The sequence below is a fragment of the Sinohyriopsis cumingii genome, chromosome 3 (assembly GCF_028554795.1).
Source record: "Sinohyriopsis cumingii isolate HCF-2022 chromosome 3, ASM2855479v2, whole genome shotgun sequence".
Taxonomy (NCBI): domain Eukaryota; kingdom Metazoa; phylum Mollusca; class Bivalvia; order Unionida; family Unionidae; genus Sinohyriopsis; species Sinohyriopsis cumingii.
In genome coordinates, this window is record NC_142963.1 from 66,282,780 (window position 1) to 66,310,676 (window position 27,897).

General features: G+C 34.4%; 1 protein-coding gene across 1 annotated transcript in view; it reads left to right on the forward strand.

Annotated features, from left to right (window-relative positions):
• The first annotated feature begins 1,362 nt into the window (after nt 1-1,362).
• The window catches only part of LOC149803012 (uncharacterized), a 73,864-nt gene continuing 47,329 nt past the window's right edge, over nt 1,363-27,897 (forward strand). The window contains exon 1 of the mRNA XM_089953873.1: nt 1,363-1,404. Within this exon, the coding sequence (XP_089809999.1) occupies nt 1,363-1,404 (42 nt within the window). The remainder of the gene's footprint in view (nt 1,405-27,897) is intronic.

Sequence of the window (27,897 nt, forward strand, 5' to 3'; positions counted from 1 at the left end):
GCAGAAGGAAAGTAGACCTAAGCACTTGCAAGCAGTCTTTTACAGCTTGCACTATTGAAGAACAGAAAATTCATGACTAGAATTACGAGTATAGCACTTGAAAGCAGCCATACAATAATGCAGGCGGAAATTAGCACTTGCAAACTGCCACGTAAAATTTGCATCAATGAAGAATACAATATACATGCATTGAATTATGAAATTAGCACTTGCAAACGGACATTTATAACAATGCATCAATCCCCCTCCATAGTAACCTTCAATATGCAATCTGCGATTGCTGAGGGTTTTAGTTAGGATTGCTAACATACCTGTACAAAGTTCCACCTGCTTAATAAATGCATTGCACTTGAAGTTTATTTTTGTTGGTTATGGTCTCACTTAATATGTGCAAATTTACCGATTCAAGTTATATTCGCAGTTATCATCTATACTCGCTTATAAGTGGAGTCAAACCTCAAACAACAACACACAAAAATATCCTGATCTACCGTAGCATAATGCTCCTGCAGATCAGGGTCGATGCTGTTTGCTCTATTGCTAAGTCCGAACAAAATTGCACAGACTCAGATCTTCTGGCACATTATGGGACAGCAGATCTGGGTCTGTGCAGTTTGCAGTTGGACTCGTCTTATAAGCACGGTTTAATCCTTTTGTTGGTGTAAGGACGCCGATATTAGTATCGCATGCATAATGAACTGTAGCCTCCATCAACAAGTAGCTTTCCAGGCGGAATGGGTACCTGTATAAAAATGTTTAGAGAATTTCAACTCGTCCCCCCTCCCCCAGTGTAGTGTAATAGGCATAAACGTCGATTGTCGTAGGAGTTTTCCGCAAAACTATTTAAATTATATACAGGTAAAAATATATCCACTGTTAACATTAGCAAAACTCAATAAAGAACGTATCTTTTATCCGTTTCCAACCCCAAACCGTCCCATTTACTCTGTGGCATTAAAAAATAGGGCTCAAATATTTACGTACCATTATTCTTTATTTGACCTACAGCAAGCGTAGGCGGACTATATCAGGTATCTACAGTGTGTCGAACATGTCAATAGAAAGACCGGTAACTATGTGATTATCCTCTCAAAATCCTTTCATTGGACGTACACTTTAATTAAGATTTGCAGCACCCTGTATTTTTTTAATTATAAATCATTTAATTTAAAAATGGTTTATTAAAAATCGAGATTTATTTCATTTTCAAGACTGTACAGACTTCAATGCTAATCGAATCAAATCTAATTTCACCTTCTTTCATACACGAAATTTGAAACAGATTTTGTCTCATGGCGGCGATGAAAAGTATGTATAATAGCATTTAGGTTGAATGAGCTTTGTCGTTATGGCTCAACCTACATGGCAACATCAGACAGGGCAGAATCAGGTCAAGTGTTGCGGGTGAGTGGGTTCAATAATTTCAAAAAGACCCTGACATTCCTCGAAAGGGCACCAAAGCAAAAGTCTGTAAGTCTGTGTGTCAATTTACTCAAAGTGTACATAATACTTTATAAACCTGCGCAAGAATAAAACAGTGGTTACATTTCAAGTGACTAGTGAATGTACGTTTGTGTGTGTACGCTTTTCTTTAAAGCCTAGCCTGACGGGGGTGCAGGATACTACTACGACCAAAGGTTTTTAAACACTAGAAAAGTTTTGCCCAAGTAGTTGGTACGTTTCTAATGTTTGAGTACGGCTGACGTCATACATTTGCTTGCATCAAGCCAGCTAAAGGACACACGGTACTAAGCATGTGGAAAAATGGGAACCAGTCTGGAAATGGGTGAATATAAAGATAGAGTATATATGGGTTTCGCTGACCAGGATTGGTTAATAATGTAAGTTATATTTTAGGAAAAATATCTTTTGACAGCTTATCCTAGTTGTAAGTGAAAAAAAATATATAGAGACATTGTTTTATTGGTAGAATTTTAGTTCTTCACAGTCTTGAGTTTGGAACAATCATTACTAAAATTAGCACCTGGCTCTTTGGTGTGGAATTGAAAGTACATGTTTCAAATACATGCAGGTCCAGAAAATGCCGTGTCTCATATAATTTTCTCTACATAGAAGCTGACATCCAGGTTTCACTTATACTGATAAATATAGGTTTGATCATGAGCACTCATCATTGAATTTTTTAATATCATGGTGTTTGCATAGGTTTACTATGGGAACTGAATTAGTACAGTGTGTCCTAAAGCCGCCTTGATAAGCTGCAACAGCTTAGGGTGGTCGGATTAACTATAAAAGATCATCTATTAGGAGAAATGATTGCAAAATTTAAATCTAAGAATGGACTAATTGATAGTCACAGGAATCAGAATATACTACGCACAGAAAATACATTTAGATCTGGGAATAACAGATCAAGCTGTTTAGACAAATTATCTTTCTAACGGTGCGAATAGGTTTGTGACCGACTGTAAAATTGATGAAACACGGATAGTTGCGGATCACTGCATTGTGCTCTTGGATCTGAAGTCGATATATTCCGGAGAAATCGGGTTCTCGAATTTAGAAACTAATTAATGAGATATTGGGAGATATTGAATATAAGGAGATAATTTGAAAAATGCTGCATGATTTTATGGAGGAAGAAGAATACAACATTATTATTGAGTGAGGAAAAACTAGAAACACAAATGAAGGTAAAAACAAAACTTTATTGTATGGTTAGAAGTGAAAGCAATAACAAAGAGGAAACTGAAATTAATGCAAATTATGAATAATAAAATGAAATAAGCAATGTTTGAATACAAAATGCAAAAAAAAAAGAATTAAAATAGACGAAGGGGGAGGAAAATAAAGGAATTAAGTTAAGAACTTGTAAATTTAATGAGGTATACGAAACAGCCAAAGCACTGTACAGAAGAGAAGAAATCATATGAGAGCAGGGATGGGGTTTTTAAAGGGAAAGAGCAAATTCTAAATCAAATATATTTGTGTACTTTAAACGTTTGTATATATGGAAAAACATAAATGGGGAGAAAATTGGGGAATATCTACAAATTGTAACTTCAAAAAATTTCTGATCAACTAAATGAAACAAGGAAGAGGTTAAGAACACAGGGAGGGAAATTTCTGTAATAATAGGACATTTAACGAAGGAAAAATCAATGTGGGTCTGACGGGCTCACCATAGAATTCTATCAAACCTTCACTAAGGGAACTTTTTCCAGTACTAGAATCTTTATATAATCAAAATTTTGCTGGAAGGGGTTATACCAATTATATACAAAGGGAAGGGAGATCAAGACGAACTCAAAAACTGGAGGCCTATCTTTTTATTTAATGTTGATTACAAAATTCGGAGTAAACATTTAGCCAAAAGAGCAAGCGTAGGAATGACAACCATAATAAATGAAAATCAAAGTTGCGGGGAAGAGGGAAGAGATATCCAAAACAATATACTAAAAGCAACCACAGACTACCTCAATCTAATGGGGAAAATGGAGCACTGATCTTATTTGGCCAAGGAAAAGCCTTTGATAGACTTTAACATATATGGATTAAGTCTTACTACGGAAATATTTTCCGACGCTCGACCAAATTTCTGTACACGAATATTTACTATAAAGTACAGGTCAATGGAGAACTAAAGATTTTGAGATAGAAATGTCAGTAAGACAGGAATGCTCCCTGTCAAAGCTATTATTCACAAATTAAAGCATGAACTGAAAATTATCCAGCATGCGGACGATTATACTAATTTTATAACTTATCAGAATTCTTCAAAGCTAGCTAGAAAAGGAATTCTAGGATTTTGGAAAACTGATCAGAATTCTTTCAGGTGTCTAGAAAAGGAATTCTGGTATTTTGAAAAAGCATCTGGTTAAGAAATATGTCACGGAAAAACTGAAGTATGATTGACAGGTAATTGGAGAGAAAATCACCTAATTAAAGAAATGTTAAAGCCTTACGGATTACCTTTGGCAAAACCTCTTTTCTAGGCAACAATCTGAAACAAAAAGTTATAACTGATATAGAGATCTGGGCTTTAACGCCACCGTATATAATAGAAAAAACACAAGCATATAAAACCTATATATTTAGCAATAGACATTGTGCAACCAAATCAATAGAAATTGATAGCATTTGGTTGCATACAACATAAATGTTAATGATTTACTATAAATGGCATTGCAAACTTCATTATTTACCGAAGGAATATTTGGATAGGAAGAAAGAAGGGGGGAATACATATACCTAATTTAAGATGTGTACGAAATATTAAATATTATTAGTAGGATTATTAATATTAGGAAAACCCAAAATATGCATAGGAGGCCTCACACACACACACACACACACACACACATTGGATGGGCTTCACCATGAGAAACATTTTTAAATAATAAATTAACAAAATTAATTGAAGTTCCACGTAGTTATTAATACAATATACAATAAACAATTTTGAAACATAGGGATTATCCAAGGAACTGGCAGGAAAAAAAGATAGTCATAAAACATAGGCTTCATATGGAAAATAACTGAGTAAAAGTTCAATCCGCTAATAGTCAGGTGCTACGGAGAGGTATTGAAAACATGGCCGGGAATTAAATTAACACAAACAATATGTTATTAAAGTATTTGCATATGGTATGGTTTTGGGGGAAATAGCAATTAAGAAGATAGGTAAATTTGTATAATGCCTAAGTGCCCTTTATGCCCCCCCCCAAAAAAAATAATAAAAAGATAGCTTCACAAAACGTTGCAATCATACAATCTACTGCAACTGCATAAGAAAGGGAGAGAATCAAAAATAAAATTAAACGAAAGGGGATGTATAATGATAATAATCTTTTATATTTAAAATAGAATACCAAATAAAGAATTATACACGTGTCCACAATTTTATAACTGTAAACAATATTAAACGTGGGCAAGTAACCACTTGAGCAAATAGTAAACAGGTACTAAAAATAAATTAACTAATTAAAAGAGTACTGATCAAATATTTTCCAGTGAGATATGTAACATTAAAATGGTAAGGGACACCGCAATATCATCCCTTGGAGGGTGGTGCCGCGGACGCGGTCTGCACTAGGAAAGAAGTGGCCTTAAATGTTTGAACAATAATTAAAAAAAACGGAGGGTGGGGGATAAAAAAGATTTTGTTCTCCCTCCGAATTTCCCCCTAACTATCACTAAACACAACAAGGGATTCCCCACAGGAAACTAATATAGATCTGATAGAAACATATAGGTAATAAAAGTATAACGACGGGGACATGGAACCGTTTAATTATAGAAGTAATGGGCGCAGACTTCGCAGGGCTATTCTATGAGGCGCTATGCTAAGTAGACATACCTGTGAACAAGCCAGTGTAAACCAGTTCTACGGTATATCGAAAGTCACGCATATCAATCTAATTAAAATCAGATCTCCACTGTCCTAGGTGAAGATCTGACAGCGGCCGCTTAGGGGTCATGTTCTGGTGACCTATGTTATTATTATAATCGCTAATGTATCTGCCAATCACATGAAGTCTTATATCTTAGCGATTGGGAGACTGAGTAGTGTGGCTGCAGTGCATCAATGTGTTCAGAACGATTTGATTCACTTTCAGATTTTTGAAAGCTGCATTTTTATTGGCTAATTAAAGGTAACCCAAAACATGACCCCTAAGCGGTCGATGTCAGATCTTTACCTTGGACAGTTGGGATCTGAATTTTTAATAAGATCGACACACATATAAACTTTGGAGTACAACTATACACTTTCATTGATAAAAATGTTTCCACTGATCTTATGCCATTCACGCAAAAAAAACCCCACTCTTATGCAAAAAGCTATGAAGAAGGATGACATAGCATTTTTCTAGATTTTTTAAATATTTTTAAAATTGTTGCTATTTTTCTCTTTAGAAATAGGTCTAATAAAGGGAGAAAAAAATATTCAAGATACAAAAGAAGATATATTTCTCACCGAAGTTCAACTGTTGCAAACATTAGTGCGGAGGTATGACAAGCGTAACAGGTATGCACAATACAGAGAGAAAAATATATATTTACCTTTGTTCTATTTGTACAATTTTGAATAGCCTGAAAGAACATATCTCACAAAAAAGTATGACTCAAATTATCTAAAGTGAAAAGAAACTCGCAGATGTCAATTATTAACGTGTAATTAAATTATTGATGTCTGATACAAGAATGAGTATCAGAAAAAATGCACGAAGTGAAATGTAATCCATGTAATATTTTTATATATTTTTAAAGTATTAAACTAAATTTTTGTGGTAGACAACTCCATAAAAGATGATTAATGACAGTCCAAACACATATACGGGGAACACTATCAAACATTATAGTAGAATACATAAAGCATAAGATCAGTGGTGAGACCACTAAAAGAAAAAGGGAAGTGGAAACCAGGCTTGGACTTTTATGTCTAAGGAAGGAAGTACAATTCCCCTTTAATTCTCATTTTTAGACCTGGGGAGGGAACGCAGGGGCAACCGAGACCGGAAACCCTGAAAAGGACAGGCCTAACAAAAGTTTATATAAATAGAGCTAACCCAATACAAAAATATAACCTTTCTCTAAAGAAATTCTTGTTATCAAAATTTTGTTTGGATTTTGTATATATTGGAAAACAATATTCACAGACCTCTGGTGATAACATTCACATATAAAAGCTTTTAATACTTCAGGCCTGAGGGGGGACACTTCGACGGTTATTAACTGATATAGCAAAAAACTTGAGACGGGTCCACATATACATTGATCATATAAGGATAGAACTTGGGACTCAGGGGGAGGTTTCAGTCTGTGGTCAAAACATTCTTTTCAGTACATAAATTCTTGGATAAAATTAATCTCGCCTACTCTAATACCTGTGTTGCCCCATATTATGTTACGTGGATTGACTGATTGATGAGATAGTCAATGTTCAAAGAAAACGTACGGATCTGTTTTAATACAAGAGAATGTAGATGTGAAGACGGTTAATTGTAAAAATTCTTTGTGCATCAAAGTAGATTGCTTATAATGAACATAATGGGCACATGATGTAAATCTATGCCATTCAATTACAGCGGTCTATTTGTGTCATACATTTACAATACACGATGTCGCATATAATACATACAGTATGAAAAACTTCTGTCTGGAATACAGTAGTCTTCGTTCACATAATTAGAGCACGCTGACATTGACACCATAGGGAGTGGCAAATAGTTATGTGTTCTTCCAAACGTATCTGAATGACGAAATATCAGGCAATTCTTTTTTCAATGTCAGAGAAGCGTACGACTCCTTTCAGCGAGTAGCGAATACATAGAGCATTCAACGTTTGATGTACATGCATTTGCGGGATGACAATGGACGAGTGAATGCCAGAGTATTTAAAAACTCTGCCTTGTGCTCGGGCATTCATTTGTACGCTGCAATCAGCGTATAATCTCTGTACGTAATTAATTACATGGTACAGGTCCTACAACGCACCAAATTGTTTTTTTTTTAAGTCTGGAAACACTTTGTTAAAAAATCAAGTGAGAAGTTCTGATAAACGTATGGTTGACTTCTCAACTCGTTCGCGTCCAACAAGCAAGATATAGCTTCACCGTGTAAATATATAACTTTGACCACTGGAGTCTGAGGTTTTATTAATAAAGTAAGACGAACTCTCTGACAACATGAAATCATCTTGTCGGTACTATAAATTAACTTAAGGAGTGCAAGCGTGACCCAACCCTCAGCTCGATTCGACTTTTGTCACGCGTCTTTTATCGCTTCAGAATCGCAAGAAGACTGAATAACCACGCATATCCATTCAAAAGACAGTAACTTACGAACGCATAACTCTCGGACGACCATCGCATGAGTCCAATCCGGCGAATTAACCTTTATTTTCACCACTACGGTCACAAACCCTTTCTACACAATTCTGAAGCGATAAAAGACGCGTGACAAAGGTCGACGCTTGCACTACTTGTGTTAACTTCATTTTGTCAGAGATTTCGTCGTACTTTATTGATAAAACGTCCGACTCCTGTGCTTCAACAGATAGGGTTAGGTTGGTGTTTTATGGCCCATCGCTGATGATGATGATGATGATGATGGTCTTAAAATTTCGACGTGTGCGGCCATTCGACCATGTACGTTCACTTGATGGATGGAAAAAGAGCCACCATCCAACTCATCAAGTGGAAAACATGCGCTACCACTTGATGTTGTTCTGCATGCACCGCATGCTTGGGTTTTATGTTTGGTTGTTGCAAGGGCGGGAGAATGCGCTGCGGTGAAGGACTCCGGTGATCCAAGATGTCAGTTTGCTCTTAATAAAAAAAAATCAAAAAAATCTGTACCATTAATAAATACTGATCCAGCAGCACACCGATGACTATTTATTGTCGAGGCAATTGAAGTAAACTGCCTTGCTTGGGACACAAAAGGCAGCTGACAAAGACTGCCAGATAGGTTTCGAAACCCTAACCACTGGGCTGTAAACCTGATACTCTGTTACAGAAACATCGCTGCCCCCTTGAAGGTAATAGTCTGTGTTGAAATTATTTTTGTGAATTAATTATTTGATAAAAGTGCTGTCACCTACATTAATGCCTGGACGTGGACCGTTTTAATTCTTTTTTCTTTCTTCCGGAAATCGATTAATTGGTGAGATTGTCAATGTGGGAGGTAAATGTCCCTGTATGTTTTGCGACATAGATTGAAAGTGGGCAAACTGTTGAGCCTCTCTCTTTTGGTAAAGTGGATTTACAAATTATACGCAGTCAGGGCCTGATTAACAGGTTAATAGGGCTATAGCCTTAAACTAGCATATATCGTAGCCCTTCCTGTTAGGCCCTGCATTCTAATATGTAATACATGTACACACTTAAGCCATTCACGTCTATTCACCCTAGGTCCTGATAATCATAGTCTGACCATGTACACAGCTGTAGTCACTGAAACAGCCTTTGCATTATTACAGTGCGAAATTCTCCTGTCACAAATACAATAGCCTTATTCACTCATACTTCTGACACGATGACACTGGTGTTATTAGGAGACATGCGGTTGCATACGTCGCTGAATGATCACATGACTCTCAAAAACGTTTTTGTTTTTTTTAATGAGAGTTGAAGTTGTTTCATTCTGTGCCTTGCTAGGGAGCCTACCCTGTCATTAAACAGTTTTGATTCTGGTTAAAAAGTCTCAAAATGTCTCCGACATGGCTGAGTAAGTCATGCTACAATGATTTTGTGTAAAGGGTGTATACGACTGTTTCCCAAATCTACTATTTGAGGCTGAGAGGTAATAACGGCTTCACTGACATCAGACACTTTTTCCAATTTTTTTAAATATATAATGTAATCATAAATGCATGTCTCTTACATATATGACATATCCAATTATTTATCTAAGGGACACACTAGTCGCAGAATTTCGGGTGTAGTATTTTCTCATTCCTGTTTAAATAGTGTAATGGAAAAACAGGGAGAAGTGCATTAAAAGACAATTTGAATTGGCAATGCAACGTGCTCATCAGTATTATTCTTGGACTGGATCATTAGTTTTGAATTATAGTGAATTCTGACACGGACTTTTTTGGCTTTTTTTGTGATAGATCAAAAGAGTACATCATCATAATCCATCCAATTGGCACATTAGTACATTAGACATTACAGTCATATCAACACATTCGTACTTTAGAGATCACAGGCATATCAACACATTCAATATTGGAATTTCATTATAATACCACTGGAATTTAGTTGGAATTTCATAAATTTGGACATGTGGTAGAACTTTTGGGACTATTTGAGATTTAATTTACAGTACTGTAAATTCTTTTTAAATTTGCACTTTGTATTCTAAATTATTTGCTGAATTTTACAAAACTGGTTGGTTTTCGCTCTTTTATTTTACTAAGTAAGACCATAGAGTCGTGATATATATGCAGTGTCAGCTTTTTTCTGCACTCTAATTTCACTGTCAGGAAAAAGAGGAAAAATAACAGTGTTTGTCAGAAGAAAATATGTGAACTAAACATAATCAAAATTTTAGATAAAATCGACATAGTTAATAAAAAAGTGTATATTTCGATTACAACAGTCCCTGTATATATATATATATATATATATATATATATATATATATATATATATATATATATATATATATATATATATATATATGCCTGTCTTGAACAAACCAATTTCATACTCTACCTCGTCATTTATTCATGTACATGTACAATAAATTATTTATAATACTGTCTGACGACATACATCCATTCAATATCGTTTCAGATTTATGGCTCTTTATTCCAACATAAATTATCTACCGGCAAATGTCACCGCCCTTTTCTGGCCAACGCGCAGTAGTCCTTAACTCAAAACATTTAAATGAATAGTCATTGGATCACAACAACAATAGTTGACAATAACAGCTCTTCGCTTAGCGGTGGCGCGTACAGCGTGACTAGTTTCATTAGTTTTTCACCTACTACTCTATTTAACGCGGACACGATATTTGCCACTGGAGATGTATTAATGTGGTCTTCTGTAATTGCTTTATTTATACTGAACGGTTCAATGATCATGAAAGGAATCGGCACTTTTGATTATGTTGAGCGTTTGAGAACTAACATAACTTTCTTAATGGACAAATGTTTTAAATTGTAGGCAATTAATCAGTGTTTAAAGACAAAATATTGCATTTGAGGGTGATCCAGTTTAATTTGCATGGAAACATATCGAACATTATTCATCCCAAAGGAAAGAGACCCGGATAATGTGCAGAAAGTAATAAATCGTTCCATCATATCCTATGGAACTGGAACTGCATATTGTATAGGGCATGAAAATTGACGACATACCGCATGAACGGCCGTAGCAAAGTGAAGTATGTTAATGGATAGCGTGTAATGGAAAACAAAATAAGAGATTATAACTATTTAACAGGCGAAAGATAATAAAAATTAATTTTTAATAACAAATATGAAAAATTACATCCATATCTTTCTTCATAATTACCTCCTGTTTAAGGAGTTTGCTAGTCATGATCACAGTCATTAGATAACGATCATATCGAACAGCGATAACAAATATATTTAATTAAGACAAGATTTCATCGATGTCATGTTCATATAGGAATGAAATAAAGTAGGAGTTAAATGGATAACTATTTTTGTAAGTATATTTTTTTCTTCTAATTATCGAGCAATCATTGAAACAATTAACGAAAAATTTAATCGACGAAAAGTTTTCAGACATAATAAGATGGTTTCAGTATTTTCGATCTAAACATACGAGGAAGGGCATTCCTCTAAATTAAAAAAGTGATAGCTTTTAGCAAGGTCGAACTCGCCTCTAAACAACTATAACACATCAAAGAACGCTTACGTTAAAGATGTCATTATTTGTTTTCCACTGAACAATGGCTGGATCTTTACCACTCTTATTTAAAGAAGGACACCTTGAAGTTATTTTATTTGTCCAGGACTTTTGACATGCATGTATGAAAAATTGCAAACTGAAATCAGCGCACTATCTCAGTGTTCCCGGTTGAGCTAATCGTGTCAGATTGAAGAAAAACAGGAACAGAATTAGAATTCTTAACAGATTAAAATATATTCCTGATGACTGTGAGTGGAAAAGGAGCTGGAACTGGCAAGAAATAGATATGATGAATCAATTCATACATGATATGACGATTATAAATCATCTGATTAACAAATTAGATGAATAGATGGAAATTTCTAAGATATGTTTTAAAAAATAACACAAGTTAAAATTTTGAAGACGATTTAGAAGTACAACTTGTTACACTAGTATTTGAAAGAACAATCCCCAATTTATTAGAAGCTGTTCCTGGTATGGAAGATTTATCTGAAATTTGAAAAAATATTTATTGAAGAAAACTAATAATTTTATAAAATCAATAAATAATTTAATTTCATAAGTTATAAAATGTAAATTTAAAAGGATGTTGCAGTATTATGGAGTAAATCCCAATTAATTCCATCACATGTAAAAAAAAAGTAGAGAATGTTTCGAATAAATCAAAATAAATATTAAATGTGAGGTATCACAGGATATAATCAAAAATGTCTTTGAATGAATTAACAATAATGTTAAAAAGTGTTAATCTCCTCGATGAGCTAGTTAGCAAATAATGATTATAACCTCTCTAGAACACAGCACAAATATTTATATTATATTAGGAATTAATAAATTTGTTTATTAGAACCATATATAAAAACCTAAAAAGCAATAAAGTGACTAGGATGTGGGTAAAACTTTCACTTTCAGAACTTTCTAAGGTTAAAATGCCATGTTAAAACTGCTTAAAACTATCATCTTAACGTACAACCCACAACCATGTTCAAAAGTTAGCTACCCACACATTGGTTTACAAATAACCATAAACTTAAACTACAACCTACAATCATATATAAATGTCATGGAAACAATTTGATTTAATTATATTTGATTTAATATATATTGGTATATTTATTTCAATTTAATTGTTTGTCAGTTTTAATTTGTTTTTCATTTTTCATTGGGTGCTACTATAATGTAAATTTATTCACTAGAGATGATACTATTTCAGAAAATAGTTTGACCATGACTGTTCGTTTTATAAACACCTGGCGTGGATCTAAATCCTGACCTTAATTCAAAATGTGTAGCAACCACGTAAAGAATTCTATTTTTATTTGAAAATTATTGGTTGTTGTCGAGGTCATGATGGGACTACGATTTTAAGGTGTAAACATTTTTTTTAAATTTTTTTATTTCTTAGAGTAAAACGATTGGTTTTCTTCAGGGCAACACTGGGTGGACGTGATCTTTAACAAGTACCTAATTTCTATAAGCTTCTAGAGCATTATCACCTGATCATCTTTCTGCGTTTTAGAAGACGATATAACCTTTGTTTTGGGGAGTTATTCTCAGTAGAAGTAGAAGCGGGGCCTTTTCTTACGCTAGAAGTTGTATGTTGTGCTGTTTGGAGTTATTTCAAATTACTTGGATTGGAGTTATTTCAAATTACTTGGATTTAAAAAGGATTAATTCTTTCTTCCTGGAAAATACATGTGCTCATGTGAGATTATTAATCAAAGACAGTTCTTATAACAAATCTATTTAACTTTCCAAAATAGGAGTGATAATTCCTGTTTCTACAAGGAACTATATACTTTAACACTACATATTTCAGCATATGTCATCGCCTTCCATCTTAAATTCTTCGTCGGGGTTTGAACTTGTGCAGAATATTTTGTTATTAGGACTACTACAGTTTTATTCTTGGATTATTCTTGGATTTGTTTTGGATTTGATTCTATAAAAAATTCTAATTTCTGGCAATCTCGGTTTTGCAATAATGTATTCAACAGATACAATTTGCCTAGTTTTGTGTTAAGAACTAAAACTAATATTAACTAGGGGTGAAATGCAGAAATTATTATCAAATTTAACAGCTTTGCTACAAACAACATGATAATCAATAATATAAGTGAAAAACACTAGTCGCATCGTCATCCCTTATTCCATTTAATATACTGGGATTATTTTGTCTAGATATGTTTGTCATATTCCCCTTTATATTATGTTTTCGATCTAGTTGTATTCATTTCTTATGCAATTTATATTCATGTAAAATTTTCGCGGTATTATTAAAAACGTAACGTAATTAGCACCAAAATTAGAAGTGTTTAAGAATGAACTCAACTGTTTGCTAATAATCAATGACATTCTGAGCTCAGGCGCTAAAATCAACCATTAGAAACACCTATTTATGTGAAGTACACGTGATAGTAATTGAAGATGCAAACGGATAAATTTCACCTTGAGTATAAAAGCTGAATCTGATTTAGTTATATATACGCTTACAAAATAAACATCATCGTCAGTTTTAGAACCAATTTTATCGACTTTAAACCCAGTTTCTTACACATCGCAGTTAGGCGTCAAATACGGTGTAAACCATTAGTCTTTCTGCCAACCAGACCAATAACCAGGGACGTAATTTGGGTGGGGGGAGGAGGAGGGGGCATTTCCCCTCCCCCCGAATTCGCATGTATTGTAAAATGTAAAATTGATTTTGCCTATATACGAAAATTAACAAGCCCGTCAAGTTTTGCCACCCCTCCCGAATCAAGTGTTGCCCCATCCCCCATCAAGTTTCGCCCCCTCCTGCCCCTGCTAATAACCTCCCACGTGACCATGCTGAAAACGTCACGACGATGATAATGTAAATCTTGAACTCATTTATATGTGATCATCTATATATTATAGCCCATTATAAGAGTGTTTCTAGCTCTCTCAATTAATATTTGTGCAATAATGGAGTAGGAACAATGGAATAGCGAACATGCACAATTGAATTTTCCGTCAATAACTATTTAGTCTCTATCGGTTTAAACTTAACAGATAAAACTGCAATAAGCTAAACACCACCAGCGATCTTGATAAGAAAGTTGAGCACCCGAAATATGATATCACGGAATGTGCTAATTGTTGGAAACCGGTTCTACATAGTATATAGAATAGTAGGTACATATATTTAGTATTCTGAGTCACATGATCTGGACCGCTTACTGTCTATCTGCCAAGCTGTACATGTATGTATGTATGTATGCATGCATGCATGTTTGTATGTGTGTATGTATGTATGTATGCATGCATGTATGTATGTATGTATGTATGTATGTATGTCATTTTCACCATTTTCACGAATTCTCAAGGTCAGTACAAATAGCATTCAAATAGCCTTCACAGTAAGATTGCTAATATAAATTTGAGTACTTACTGAAAAATAACGAGAATAGGCCTAAATGACTAACTTGAATATAAACTTTAAAAATGCTCACAAAAAACAATTGTCTTGTAAACGCATTGATTATAAATCGTATGTGACATACAAAATATGTAATAAATCTGGAGCATGATAATTTATTTTTGTCTCCACTGCGTTGGCTGATAGCGAGACAGGGAGAATACATCCCGTTGGTGTTACTCTTGGTTACGCAGTTTACATCGAAATCAATGGAAGGTTTTATTAAGGTTTCGTAGCGCACTTTCCAGGCAAAACAGAATGTTTTGTGGAACTCTTGTAACTTGAGTCAAATGAATCAAGCCATAAACAATGTTTAAATCATCAAATTGATAGAAGTACGCAAATTATATAATAATGTTACGAAAATATGTTTATCTAATCTAAATTTCTACCATAACCGAGTGTGGATCTTCACAGAATTTATTATCATCCAGTAATGGGTACCGAGTGGCAGAGTGATCTAAAGAGCTTGCCAGTCATTGCCATCTCAACTTTGTCCGCTTGGGTTCAAGTCTCGGGCTTGGCCAAGGTGGATATGTAAGAAAGCTTGCCAAAGGTTTTCCTTAGGTCGGTAGTTCTTACTGGTCTTTTCGCGGGTTCTTACTCCACCAGTTATTCTTTCCGTCATTTATAGCCAATCATTTGCTGAAAATGGCGTTAAACCCACATCAACAACTAGAAAGAAAAGTCATTCAGAACATATTCTGACTACCATTGAAGTGCTTGTCGAATTTTAAGGAGTTTTAATGACTGCCTTTTCCAGAAAAGCGGGAAACAGAGTTTTCGCTATATAACTTTAGCGTCATTTACGATTAAGGACAGAACATTGGTTTACCTATTCACACCAATTTGATTGAAATTAAAAAATATAACTTGGTAGATGTATAAATCATAAATATACGGTGAGTCAGGTATAACACTGTTGATCTAAGGGCGCTTGCACATAGCCGCCCCACCCCCTCACTGACCCTGGATTTCACCTCTAAACATGTTTTGGCCAAAGTCCGTAAAACTTACTAGCTGACCACTACATGTTTATCCCCAAATTGTAAAAATCAATATCAGTTTCGTTTTTTTTAAGGAAAAAGCCCCCTTTTTGCACTTTTATTCCAATACCATGGTAGACAAAACACTGAAATTTAGACCTTTCGATGTCGACCCAGCTTTGTCACACTAGTTACAGACGGATTTCATTATGGTGTACTGTCGGTGATCTCACAATGGCAGGCGGCAGATAATAATAAATAATAATATTGAGGACTTTGTATAGCGCCTAATCTTTAGGCGCTCTAAGCGCTTTATAACATTAGACAACACCTATAAGATAAGAAACATAATAATATTATTACAAAAACAAACAACACGAAATTAGAAAAACATTAAAAAATAAAAAACATGCTGAGAATATTTTAGGTAGGAAACATTATTAGGTCTTTAAGTTTGTTCTTGCAGTCGAAATAAGTGAGTTTTGAGAGCCCTCTTGAATGTGATCACTGTTTCTTCGTGTCTAAGTTCAGTGGGCAATTCATTCCACGTTGCTGGGCCCTGGTTTGCAAAAGAACGCTGTCCATATGACTTTGTTTTCATAGTGGGAATAATGAGTATACGATTTTCAGAAGAGGAACGTAAGTATCTTAATCAGAAACATTCATGGAATGTAATTTTTTATTGTCGTTTAAATCTGAAAGAAACAGTTCAATGTTTTGTTTGTTTTCCTTTTTAAAACAAATATATTAAACATATTAAATTTACTTTTATACCAGTTGCAAAGTTTTGTTGAAAGTATGTTTGAGACTTATGTCTGTATGGATGATGATGATAATTAATAAAATTAAATGTTCACGTTACTTAATACAAATATACTGTAGCTGAGGCCCAGTTTGTGAATCTATGCAGCCTAGTAAGTAGTTATTTAATGGTACAAGTTATTGTAATTTTCTGACAAGACGATTTACATTTCTTAATCTCTAGATTTGTATTTTTACCACTAAGTGTATTATTGATGGTACTACGGGTCGTTTACAAAGGTTCTCCATATTAAATAAAACTATTTTGCATTTTAATTTTAAGGAAAAATGTTTAACTAGTTTTATTTTGATCCCTTTCCCGTCTTCTCACAATGCATGTGTGCACCAAATCCTATTTTTATCTTGATCCCTTTCTCGTTTTCTCACAATGCATGTGTGCACCAAATCCTATTTTTATCTTGATCCCTTTCTCGTCTTCTCACAATGCATGTGTGCACCAATCCTTTTATGAACTTTCTTGGAAAAGTGACAATGATCACAAACAGCCAAATAACACTAGAATCCTGTTCTTTTATAGAAAACCTGTTGTAATACAAAACGTCGAAGCTATATTTGTAGATCTCATGGATTCGTATTTTTTTCACCTTTATCCCGTGCTGAGCGGTAGAGAAGAATAATTTGCATGGAATTTGTGTGACATACAGATGACTAAGTTAAAACAAAAATACATAAATTACTTAATTTGCAAGTGTAAATTGTAATCATATAGAGAACCAGCTTAAGATTTTAACTGCTGCAAATAAAATTGATTTTCAGATATTTTGTGTGTGTTAATTTTAGCCCGTCTGCATAACCTTTCTTTGAGAATTTTTTAATAGGTACTTGCTTGCACATTAAGTGCAATGCTTCTATAGTTCTCCATGCTCTCATACCATGTTTTGTAAAGAACAGCTACACTAACACCCGTAATCCATGAATTAGGGCACGTAGCTTAAGCAGACTTGGAAATTATAACCTGTTTTATACCCCACGCAGGGTGTGGCACACCCAAAATAGCCGTCAATGTAGTCGGATAAGACACGCCTTCTAACTATGCCATGCGTATTTAGTTTCGCTGCCTTGACTCTACACTGACAGTGGGTACACCGAGTGGATAGTCAATATCTCCCGTGTTTGTTCGAAATAGCTGACGGGAGGTGGATTTTTCATAGACTCTTTGCCGAGCAGCTGATCATCTGTGGACATTTTAAATCCAAAGATGGCTGGTTGGCACTATATAGTCATTGTGGTTCTGGTCTGCGCACAAATACCAGCAATTTCCTCGCAAACTGTAAGTAAAATGTTGAACTTCGATATGCATATCAACCCATGGAATCATAATTTTGGTTGCTGAATTTGCTATCTTAAGATCGCAATAACATCAATGATTTTTTTTTAATGTAGTCGGCCTACATTTATCTTCGTCGCTAAAACTTAGGAAATCAGACAAAGTACGTCTTCACCAGACGCCAGGGTGACAACACAGACAAACCAAAATCCATATTTTTCTCCATTTAATAAACAAAATGCGTATTTTAAATAAACTAAATGAGAAAAATGATATAAAAAGAATAAAACAATTTGAGTATCTATAACTTTGGTTTGATTTTTATTTTTAAATTATTCGGGACATGTTGAAAAAAAGAGGCGCCTCCGGAATTCGAAAGAAGTATTAAATTTAAGTATATAATACCGTCTTGAAAAAAATACCGCAGTTTTTGGATTTTGCGTCTGCACGTCCGTAAAAATTATGAAAAATCGGTATCGAGCGGAAAACTTCACGCAAGTATTGTCAGCCTAAACGATTATAGTTAAGAACGGCTCTCTTGATTATTGAATTTGCTCCAAGTTAATTCCTCTTTTATTTAATTGATTCATATCTAATCCATTTCACGGTTTAATCAAGTCTTCGTCACAACATTTGCCAATACTAGATTCGCCTTAGCTTAACCTTATAGCTTTGTGCTCTAGGCATGCTTCAGTAGCTCTATGACAGTTCTTTCACGTAAAACTGTCTTGTAGGTATATTGCTAGGAATCAATGTCTGGCGTAGTCTAAGTCTCAGTGGAATCCACAGTAAACAGATCATTTTAGTCGGTTTTTAATTTTATTTTCTTTTAATACTATTTACTTATTTTTTGTTAAATGTTTTTTAATTCTGTACACTACATTAACTTTGGACGGTTACCGTACCGATCAAATGGATTGAAACGAGAATCCTAAATCATGTGTAATGCAATTGATTAAGAATATTTCAATCGTTAATTATACATCGTCCTTAAGAGATGAGTGATTTAATTTACGACGATTTACAAAAGTAAACGTAAAGGAAATATAAGACGTATATGGTTATCACTTTGAAGCTTAGTTCTCCATATTTTTACTAGTGTCGAGTAAGGCGGCATTTTCCTTTTATCAGGCATTCACATTTGAAATAGTATCTATGGAAACTATGCAACAGTTCTATTTTCGACCGGCTTCTGATATATCCTTAATCGCACAGACTAAGTTGGTCTATGCACCCCAATTTTTAGTTTCATTTAAATGTATCAGTAACCTTTTATCTGTAATTGGAAGTATCGTATCTGGCGGCTGGGTTGACCGCAGGAACACGATATGCCAAAACGCATGCGTAGTCAATAATAATTCGAAAAGCACAACCCCTCTTTCCGTTATTCCATTTTGATGAACTGTACTAAAGAGTAGGTATGCAATATTTCGATTTCATTAATATTTTTATTGGATTCGACACCGTAGGGCCAGTTCGTGCCTACTCGACATATTCATGATCGGAGAAAACATAAACCTATTCACTGCCTGTTCAAGGTTTCAATAGAAAGGCGTATCCCACCGCAAACACATGTCATCAGCAACTGTGCTGTAAATGTCAGTCTTTGATGTACACGTTATTATTTAATCATTGTTTATTTAAATGTCGAAATATGTTTCTTTTTTTTCAATTACTCTCCCTATCGACTTATACTTGACTTGCACACATTTTAACTTTTAAATCTGAGCAAATTTTATTTCACTGTCAGGGTGGAACGTATATATCCGCCATTTAAAGTAGCAAAGAGGTTTATTTTGTTTAAGGCAAATCCGATGATCGGTGATCCGTGATCACAAAAACCTCGTTTGGTCGGTCACAGCGGGGATTTATCCAAGAACAAGAATACTGTACAATGTTTCTCCACAGTAGAGGAGCTGAGTAGATTGTAGCGGAGAAGGTGGGATGGGGGTATTGTGGAACAGTCTCGTCACCCTTTTGCTAATCGATGCAAGACAGTATAAAACAGTTGTCTTCCCTTCACTTTATGCAATTTCGTCCGGATTATGCATGGAGATGGGTGGGTTTGAAACCTAAAAGTTGCAAATATTTATTTTTCACAGCAGTAAAATTCGTTGTGACCAAACAACTCCAGGTGAGATTTTACGATTATCAAAGTGACATATTTATTTTTGTAATATATAGCGAATGTTTGATTCCATTTATTCCTATGTATATTTTATCATTTCTTGATAAACATCACGTGATGTCGGATACAACCCATGTGCCGAAGTTTTATCTAAAATAAACATAGTTTGGACATTAGACATCTTTTAACAATGCGTTATGGTCTAGACTATTTAATTTTAATTATCTGTTTAGTCGTTACTTGTCTTGTCAAAAGAAAACATAGCAGACACAAACACTTACTATTTAACCCTCCAACGAGCATTTTTGAAATAGATGAAAACCCTCTGTATGTTAGAAAGTGTTAAGAAAAAAAAAATTGGAGACGGCATCAGTATTGACCAATTTTCTACTGGTAACTTTCTTGTGTAGAAAGGGTAGATCTTTTAAACCTCTAATTGATTTCAACATTTAGACAAGTGTACCGCCATATTAAAACCAAGAATGAATGCATAGGTCATAGTCTTTGCTATGCACACATTTCTGGTAGGACAGTGGAGTACTCCTCCATTCATTTTGTACATTGCAAGCTTTGTTTAAACTTTGTAGATGTGCAATTGCAATTTACATACACTACTAAGTACCAAAATAATTATTTAAAAGTAGACAATCTTTGTTCAAGCTGTAAGTGAAGTTCTGGTGTTTCTAATATGGCTGACGTCACAACGCCTCTCATTTCAAACAGCTAAAACCGGTTTTGTCATGTACGAATATACTTTTAAGGTGAAGATTTCAGTCTTTGTTCAGATTACTTTTGTTAGTAACCTCTTTGATTGATACTATGTCGCCCAGTCTAACACCCGAATATGCCCACAATTCGTTACGAAGATCGACTGACTAACGACTTCGGATCAATTTTCAGACACAGACTGGGAGTGTCTGCAAACAAAGTGGACTGAATATAATATAAATTAAACAACTGTCGTCGAAAGATACCATTCATATTAACACAGGGTGGTATATGAAAAAAAGCCTTTAAAATATTACAGTGTGAAATTCTGTCACAAACACTGGCCTTATTAGGAGACAAGTGATTGCTTTTATCCATAAATCTCTGGGGAAAAAACGTGATATTTGTGTAATCAAAAAATGGCATCATGTTGCTTTCAAAAGGCTTCTTTTTTTCTTTTTTTTTTTGGGGGGGGGAATATTCTCTTCAAGTCAATGATACAGCCATGGGCACACAAAAGCACCATCATCTACCGACATATTTATGGGTAGACGTACAAAAACTTCTGAATTTAACACCCCATAACTCCTAAACTGAGAAAATTCGTCGATGATATATAAGACAAAAGGTTAGAAACACAGGATCAGCGCCAACACTTCTTTCGATTTGCTAACACTTTCAAGCCACCCCAACAATATATTCACTTTGGAATCCGAAGGCAAGTCTAATATTTTCGTGCAATTTGCACGCTCCAAACAGAGAAACTGACTTTTCTTACAAACTAATTTGCACTAGTCTCTCTTACGCACATACAGTCATCGTAAACTTGCAACAACAACAACAAAAAACGTCTTCCGCTCGGCCTATGTGTTTACGAACACCATATTTCCGCAAAGAACAACAGCCTCAACAAAAGACTAAATGAAGTCAAATGCCACTTAAAATGAAAAGAATGTAAGAACAAAAGACCAGATTCGGTTGTAGAAAATATTCAGCATATTGATCGAGGCAGTCTCTCACATACAAAGCAAAGGCTACCAACAGCGTTTCCCTTTCGTGTCAAGATACCACCATGACGACCAAGACATTATGCATCTTCATGCATTAATGATGTCTTTGGAAAACCACCTATGACCGGTTATCGACGAAAAATTACTTAAAAGACCACATCCTTCATGCCAAACTGAACTCAAACACAGTACAAAGCAGGAAATACAAATGTAAAGAAATACGTTGCCTAATCTGGAAGGAAATGCCTGAGATTGCCACCTTAAAGAGTTCACCAACTATAGTTATGCACAATATCAATCAAATGTTGGATTTACGACCAGGATTTTGTACCATCCAATCTGTTGGCAAAACAAGTAACATCAGAAAAAATTGAAAAACCCAAAATATCAAATCAGAAGAAGAAAAAATCTTAATCGGTAACCATTTAAAGCTCAGCCGCACGGTCTTTTATCCGGTCCCTGGACAAGCTACCCAGTGAGAAATCGCAGATGGGCTGACAATGAACACGGACTAAAAGACCAATATTGGGTGCCGCCGATGTGAACGAAATATGATTTAACAAAATATTCCAGTCAAAAAGGTGTTCCGTTTAACCTAGCGTTTGGTAATATCTTTCCTACCAGTTTATTCTGCTTCACTCCCCACTAGTGACATCAAGTTATTATTATTATTATTATTATTATTATTATTATTATATTTTCACTTCCGACACTTAAAATGTAATTAGATTCATATAATGTCTTCTTGTAGTTGAAATTATGAATTTGAAGATTATAAGCTAAAGATAATGCACTCTTTAGATGACGCCCCTATTTAACCAGAACTCCTCGAAATCACTTTGATAATTAGGTCACGCTAAACAATACAACACTAACGTACTTCGAGCTTTGATCTTAAAGTTATCGCTGTATACGCAATTACAACGTGTCTTTCTTCACAGGCAACTAATTGTTTAATTATTATATTCGTTTCGTTCGTTTATGAAATTTGACAATTCTTGATAGTTTTGTTATTCTGTGCCAAATAGTGTATTTGTACTGGTGTATATATTGTGCCAAAAATGTGTATTTGTACTGGTATATATATATATATATATATATATATATATATATATATATATATATATATATATATATATATATATATATATATATATATATTCTCTTTCTTTCTACAGTATAAGTTTTAAATAAAAGAAAATTGGTAAAGTCTATATTAGATCTAATTATACTAATACGTTAAACATGGCGTATTACATCTTCCTGTAAAGGATTAAAATATATACACGTGTCATTCTCATTAATTAAATCACAACTATGGTTCAATTCCAGTGTTTTTATCCGCTAAAAAATACTGACTTATTAATCACTTTTATTTCTTAGCTGAGTCATATACTGGTGGACAATATATCTTCTTCTTCAATTGATTTGTTCATAGCTTGTAAATGTCTCGATGATTTCAGAACATCCATCCTTAAAAGTTAACATATTGATATTTCAAATAATTCAAAAAAAATTAGGCATTTTGCCGAAAGAGACAACGAATCCGTGCAATTTTCAAGGCCGTGATAAATTTACAAATGTTCATTTTTCTTCCATGCAGTGGAATGTTTTGCATGCGTGTTTCCCTATTAGTTTTATCTCAAATGATTTCAAAATAATAATTTATTTGTATAATGGACCTAATAGAGGCAGAAATATATTAATTAAAACTGGTGTAACCAAGGTTTCTTCTTAGAAGTCGTATTCTTCTTATTAGTGACATACTTCTTTAACTCATGATATTTTACGCCGTTTCTTCAGGGACATCATGGTGTGTGTGTGTGTAGGGGGGGGGGGCATTTGCATGTGCTATAAAATTGCTGTAGCCTATATACGAAAATTAACAAGCCCGTCAAGTTTTGCCCCCTCCTCCTGAAAGAATTGAAATGACGTCCATGCTATTACTATTTATCTAATCTGTTATTCAACCTGAGCTAGCGCGTTGATATTTGCATGAATCAAGTTTTGCTCTCCCCCCACCCCGAAAAAAGTTGAAATGACGTCCCTGCGTTTCTTTCTTTCTGCCATTAATTCGCATCATTGATTTGTAAACTATCTTCTAAGCTGACTGACTTGTTGTCCGGTAATGTAAACTGTTACCTATTGTAATTTTAGAATGTGATGATATATTTCAGCACTAAATTTTCAGTATTACATCGTCAGTTCGTGGTGTACCGATTCAAAAAAATAAAACCGTTTAATATTTTGTCACTTCCAATCAACATCATAAACTTCTAGAACTATGTAACGGTAACAATAAATGAAGGGAGATAACCCCCTTTTCCCGCTTTAAGTGCATTGTCATTAAAGAAATTGTACACTACTTTCTAAACGTAATACGTTACTTTCAACAGTAATGCAAACCTGATTCCCTAGTAATAGCTACTCTACAGTATGTGATATTATAAACTTTGTAAAGAGTAGAGAGGTACAGTTAAGGCAACAGAAGGTGATCTTCAAAATAGTCATCTGTTCACACAAAATGCGCTTAATGTTCCAAACGTAAGGGACGAAATTATGAGTTGATTTGCTTTGATAACACTATACAGTATGAGCTCGCTAATAAGTCGAGTCAAACTGCAAATAACAAAGATCCTGACATTCCACAGCATAATGCACCTGCAGACCAGAGTATATGTTGTTTATCCTCCTGATTACTCCTAAAAAAATTGCAGTCCCACATCTGCTTTTCCATTATGCGACGGCAGATTTGAGTCTATGCAGCATTCATTTGGACTCGACTTATAATCGAGTATAGACTGTAGGTGGAGTATCCATTTATAGCCTCATGTAATAAGTGAACCTCATTCTTTTTTAGTCGCATGAAAGCTCATAAGAAAATAAAAATTCGTCTTGATGGCCAATTGCACCCATATCTTTTTTTTTAACCCAAAAATCTTTTTTTTTTTTTAAATACTGTTATAATTGGGGATGGGTGTGTGGGACACATATTTTGAATTATGGTGAGTTTCTTTTCAAAGTCTTAGTTTAACGTAACTAGTTTTCTGCAGCCTGTTGACTTATACATGTAGCTTTCTTGCAAATTTTCATATGTGTATCCATTCAGATAAATACTTTCTCCAGTACCCAAAGTAAATGACAATAAGCAATAGTTCATATTCCTTGACCATGTTGTAGTTATTTTGTGGGAAACTCTTTCAGAAGATTTTCTAATCCTTTACTTACAGCGACTTTTCGTGAACTTTTGACTTTTGCTAAATCTTTAAAAGAATTGTAATCAGCTCTCCATTTCCATGGAATACACATATTTCCTAAACCGAAGTTTCCAGTCACTTTTCATGACCCATGTTTGGCACATCCATGGCAATAATCTATGACCAGTTTTTGTTTTCACATCCATGACAAGTTTTAACAGACCTGTTGTATTATTTATAATGCGTCCTTCCCATGACACACAACTGGCAGTCACGATGGTCTTTTAATGTATTTTTTAAAATGAAGTTTACATTGACTTGTAATGCCCTTGTGACTGTGCAAAGTTTGGCAAAGGTTGTATTGTAATGTTTCCCCTTACAAACTGAATAAAACTACATGAAATGCACCTTATTTATTTTGTTCAAGAATCCCAGTGTCGGCATATAGTCTGTGACATCGATAAGTACCAAGTTAATCACTTGGACCTACTTTGTATACTGAAGTTATGTTTCCAGTTGGTTCATGTTTGTAGTCTATTATTAAATTAATTATGTTTTGCAATATACTGTATAAGCTTTTTCATCTTGAAGTTTACATAACAGTATTTCATGGAAATTACTTTTAATAACTTGCACTGAATCTTGCATATTGATGAAATCTTATGGACACCAGGTACATAGGCACACATCATCATATCTAGGACAAATCACAGTGACGTGCGGTTTTGCCATATTGCTAATCTATGACCAGTCTTTGGCAATATTATTTAACATTATTATTGTAATACCTTATGCATGAATGCATCCAGAAACAAAACAATTATTCTTTTCTCAGTGCATTGAATTAAAGAAAGAGACTGTAAATAAAAATAGTTAGATCTGTTGTAAAAAAAGAACAGCTGAACCGTGGCGCTTTCAATTTGCATACCAGTTCTTGTCGGTTGACAGAACTAACAGAGAATAACCGATGTACATTTTCAAACGGCATTTATTCTCTCAATTCTCTACAGCAACATTTCGTTTTCTAATTATCGAAACAAATATATAAAAAAAATACGATACATTATTAGACGCAACGTTTCAGCTATTATTTTCTCTGATAAAGTTATCTAACTGACTGATTTTTTAAAATTATATCAGTACTTAAATTCAGGAACCATCTGCACGTCCGCCATTTTGTTTACATGAAATACTGTGCACCTTAGCCATTTAGATTTAGGAAAGGTCAATGTTTTCAAGCGTCCTTGCCTGCCGTTTCTTTAGCCCAAATAACGACAGTGTGCCAGTCTAAATGTTTATGTTCCTTTTGATAAATTTTTCATTAGAAAACACATTTGTACGTCAAATACTGAGGTCTTTCTTAGCGTTTTTTTTCCCATTGATTTTAAAACTTATTTGGCTGCCTCACTTTCCATGTATTAGCATAAAAAAGCAGACGGATGTTAACTTGTATTTCTGGCTCGTGACAGGAAATAGTAGAATCTGCAATCAGAACCATGTTTTCATTTCCTGACGATACTTCACTGGCACATAATTTAATCGTTCATTGTCAAATTGCTGACCTTTCAAGGTGCTGTGTGCAACACGGATACAATTTATAATGCGCAGATAACAGGATGTTAAAGTAGCTTTTGCATGCTCCACGTGTACATCTTTTGTTGCAGTAATCTATTTTTATTGTATTTTGTTGACATAAACCTAATAAACTCTTTGAAACCTCCCGGAATCGCACTATTTATGCCAATTGATATGCTATGAACACCTCCTACGCCCTCTCTGGTTAAGAGGATCAAACTTGACTTTTACCTCTTCTATATAGGTCAAAACTGAGCATTTTGTTCTTTTATTTTATTAAGTGTTGGTTTACTTTCATTCCCCAATAATCAAATTCACCCATCTTGCTTTTCTCTGATTATCATTTTAACGACAACATAAAGCTTATTCTTGATAATTCCTTTGCATTTGAGTCTTTACCCATTTCACACAGATTATTTACAAACAAGCTATTATCTGCTTTCGTGGGAATGCATAGTTTTGCGCATTATCAGAGGAATGTTTATTTGTAATTCTTTTGGATCATAGATTCCTTTTTTCTTGCTTCTTCCTTCAATATCTGTCTTACGTTCTTGCAAATCAGACATGAATCTAAATGAATTTTTAATGACACAATCGAAATCCTATCTGACAATAACTTGATCGTCTCTTTTCGATATCTCATTTGCATGATGGTCTCACATGAGAAACCCCTCTTCAAAATAGAAAAACAACAAGAAGTAACTATTGTCCAATGGCAAACGATTTTCTATCATCGGTCTGTACGAGTTGAGATGATATTCCGCGTGGACAGTTTGCATATATGTATATATTCGTATATAATTCATTTCTAATGAAATATGACGATCTTTTTTTAATACATTTTGTCTGATATTTGTTTTTTCACTTTCTTCTCTTTCGATGCATGTAACCTCGTAACCGTTTCTTTTTTATGTCATGTTTTCAAATTCAAGATTGCTACGCCAATCCTTGATTTTTAATGGTGTTTTTAAGTTTTACATTTTTGAACTATTATCTTGTTTAAAAACTATATTTTCATGAACCAAAAGACAATTTTCTTTAAGAGAGGTGATAGGACCATTCCACTGTGAATATTTGTCGTGAACCTTATTTTAACCGATGCCTTTCTGAAGAAGCAGCTCTATTCCTTGTTGTAGGTTTCGGTACAGAGCTGAACTATATCTGTTTTTTGTGTTTAATGCTTTAAAAGAAACAGGAGTCGTTACATTGCGCCGAAAGAGTAAAATGTTAATGTAAAACAACTGTAAAGCTGTGTAAGTTCAACAAATGACTTGTTGGAAATAGACAGGAAAAAATGACATGTTAGTGTACCATTATGCCATAAAATCATTTGAAACTATATATAATTTTTAAAATCATAGAAGAAAAATGCATCATTCAGATTTCAACCGAAAAAAATGTGCAACGA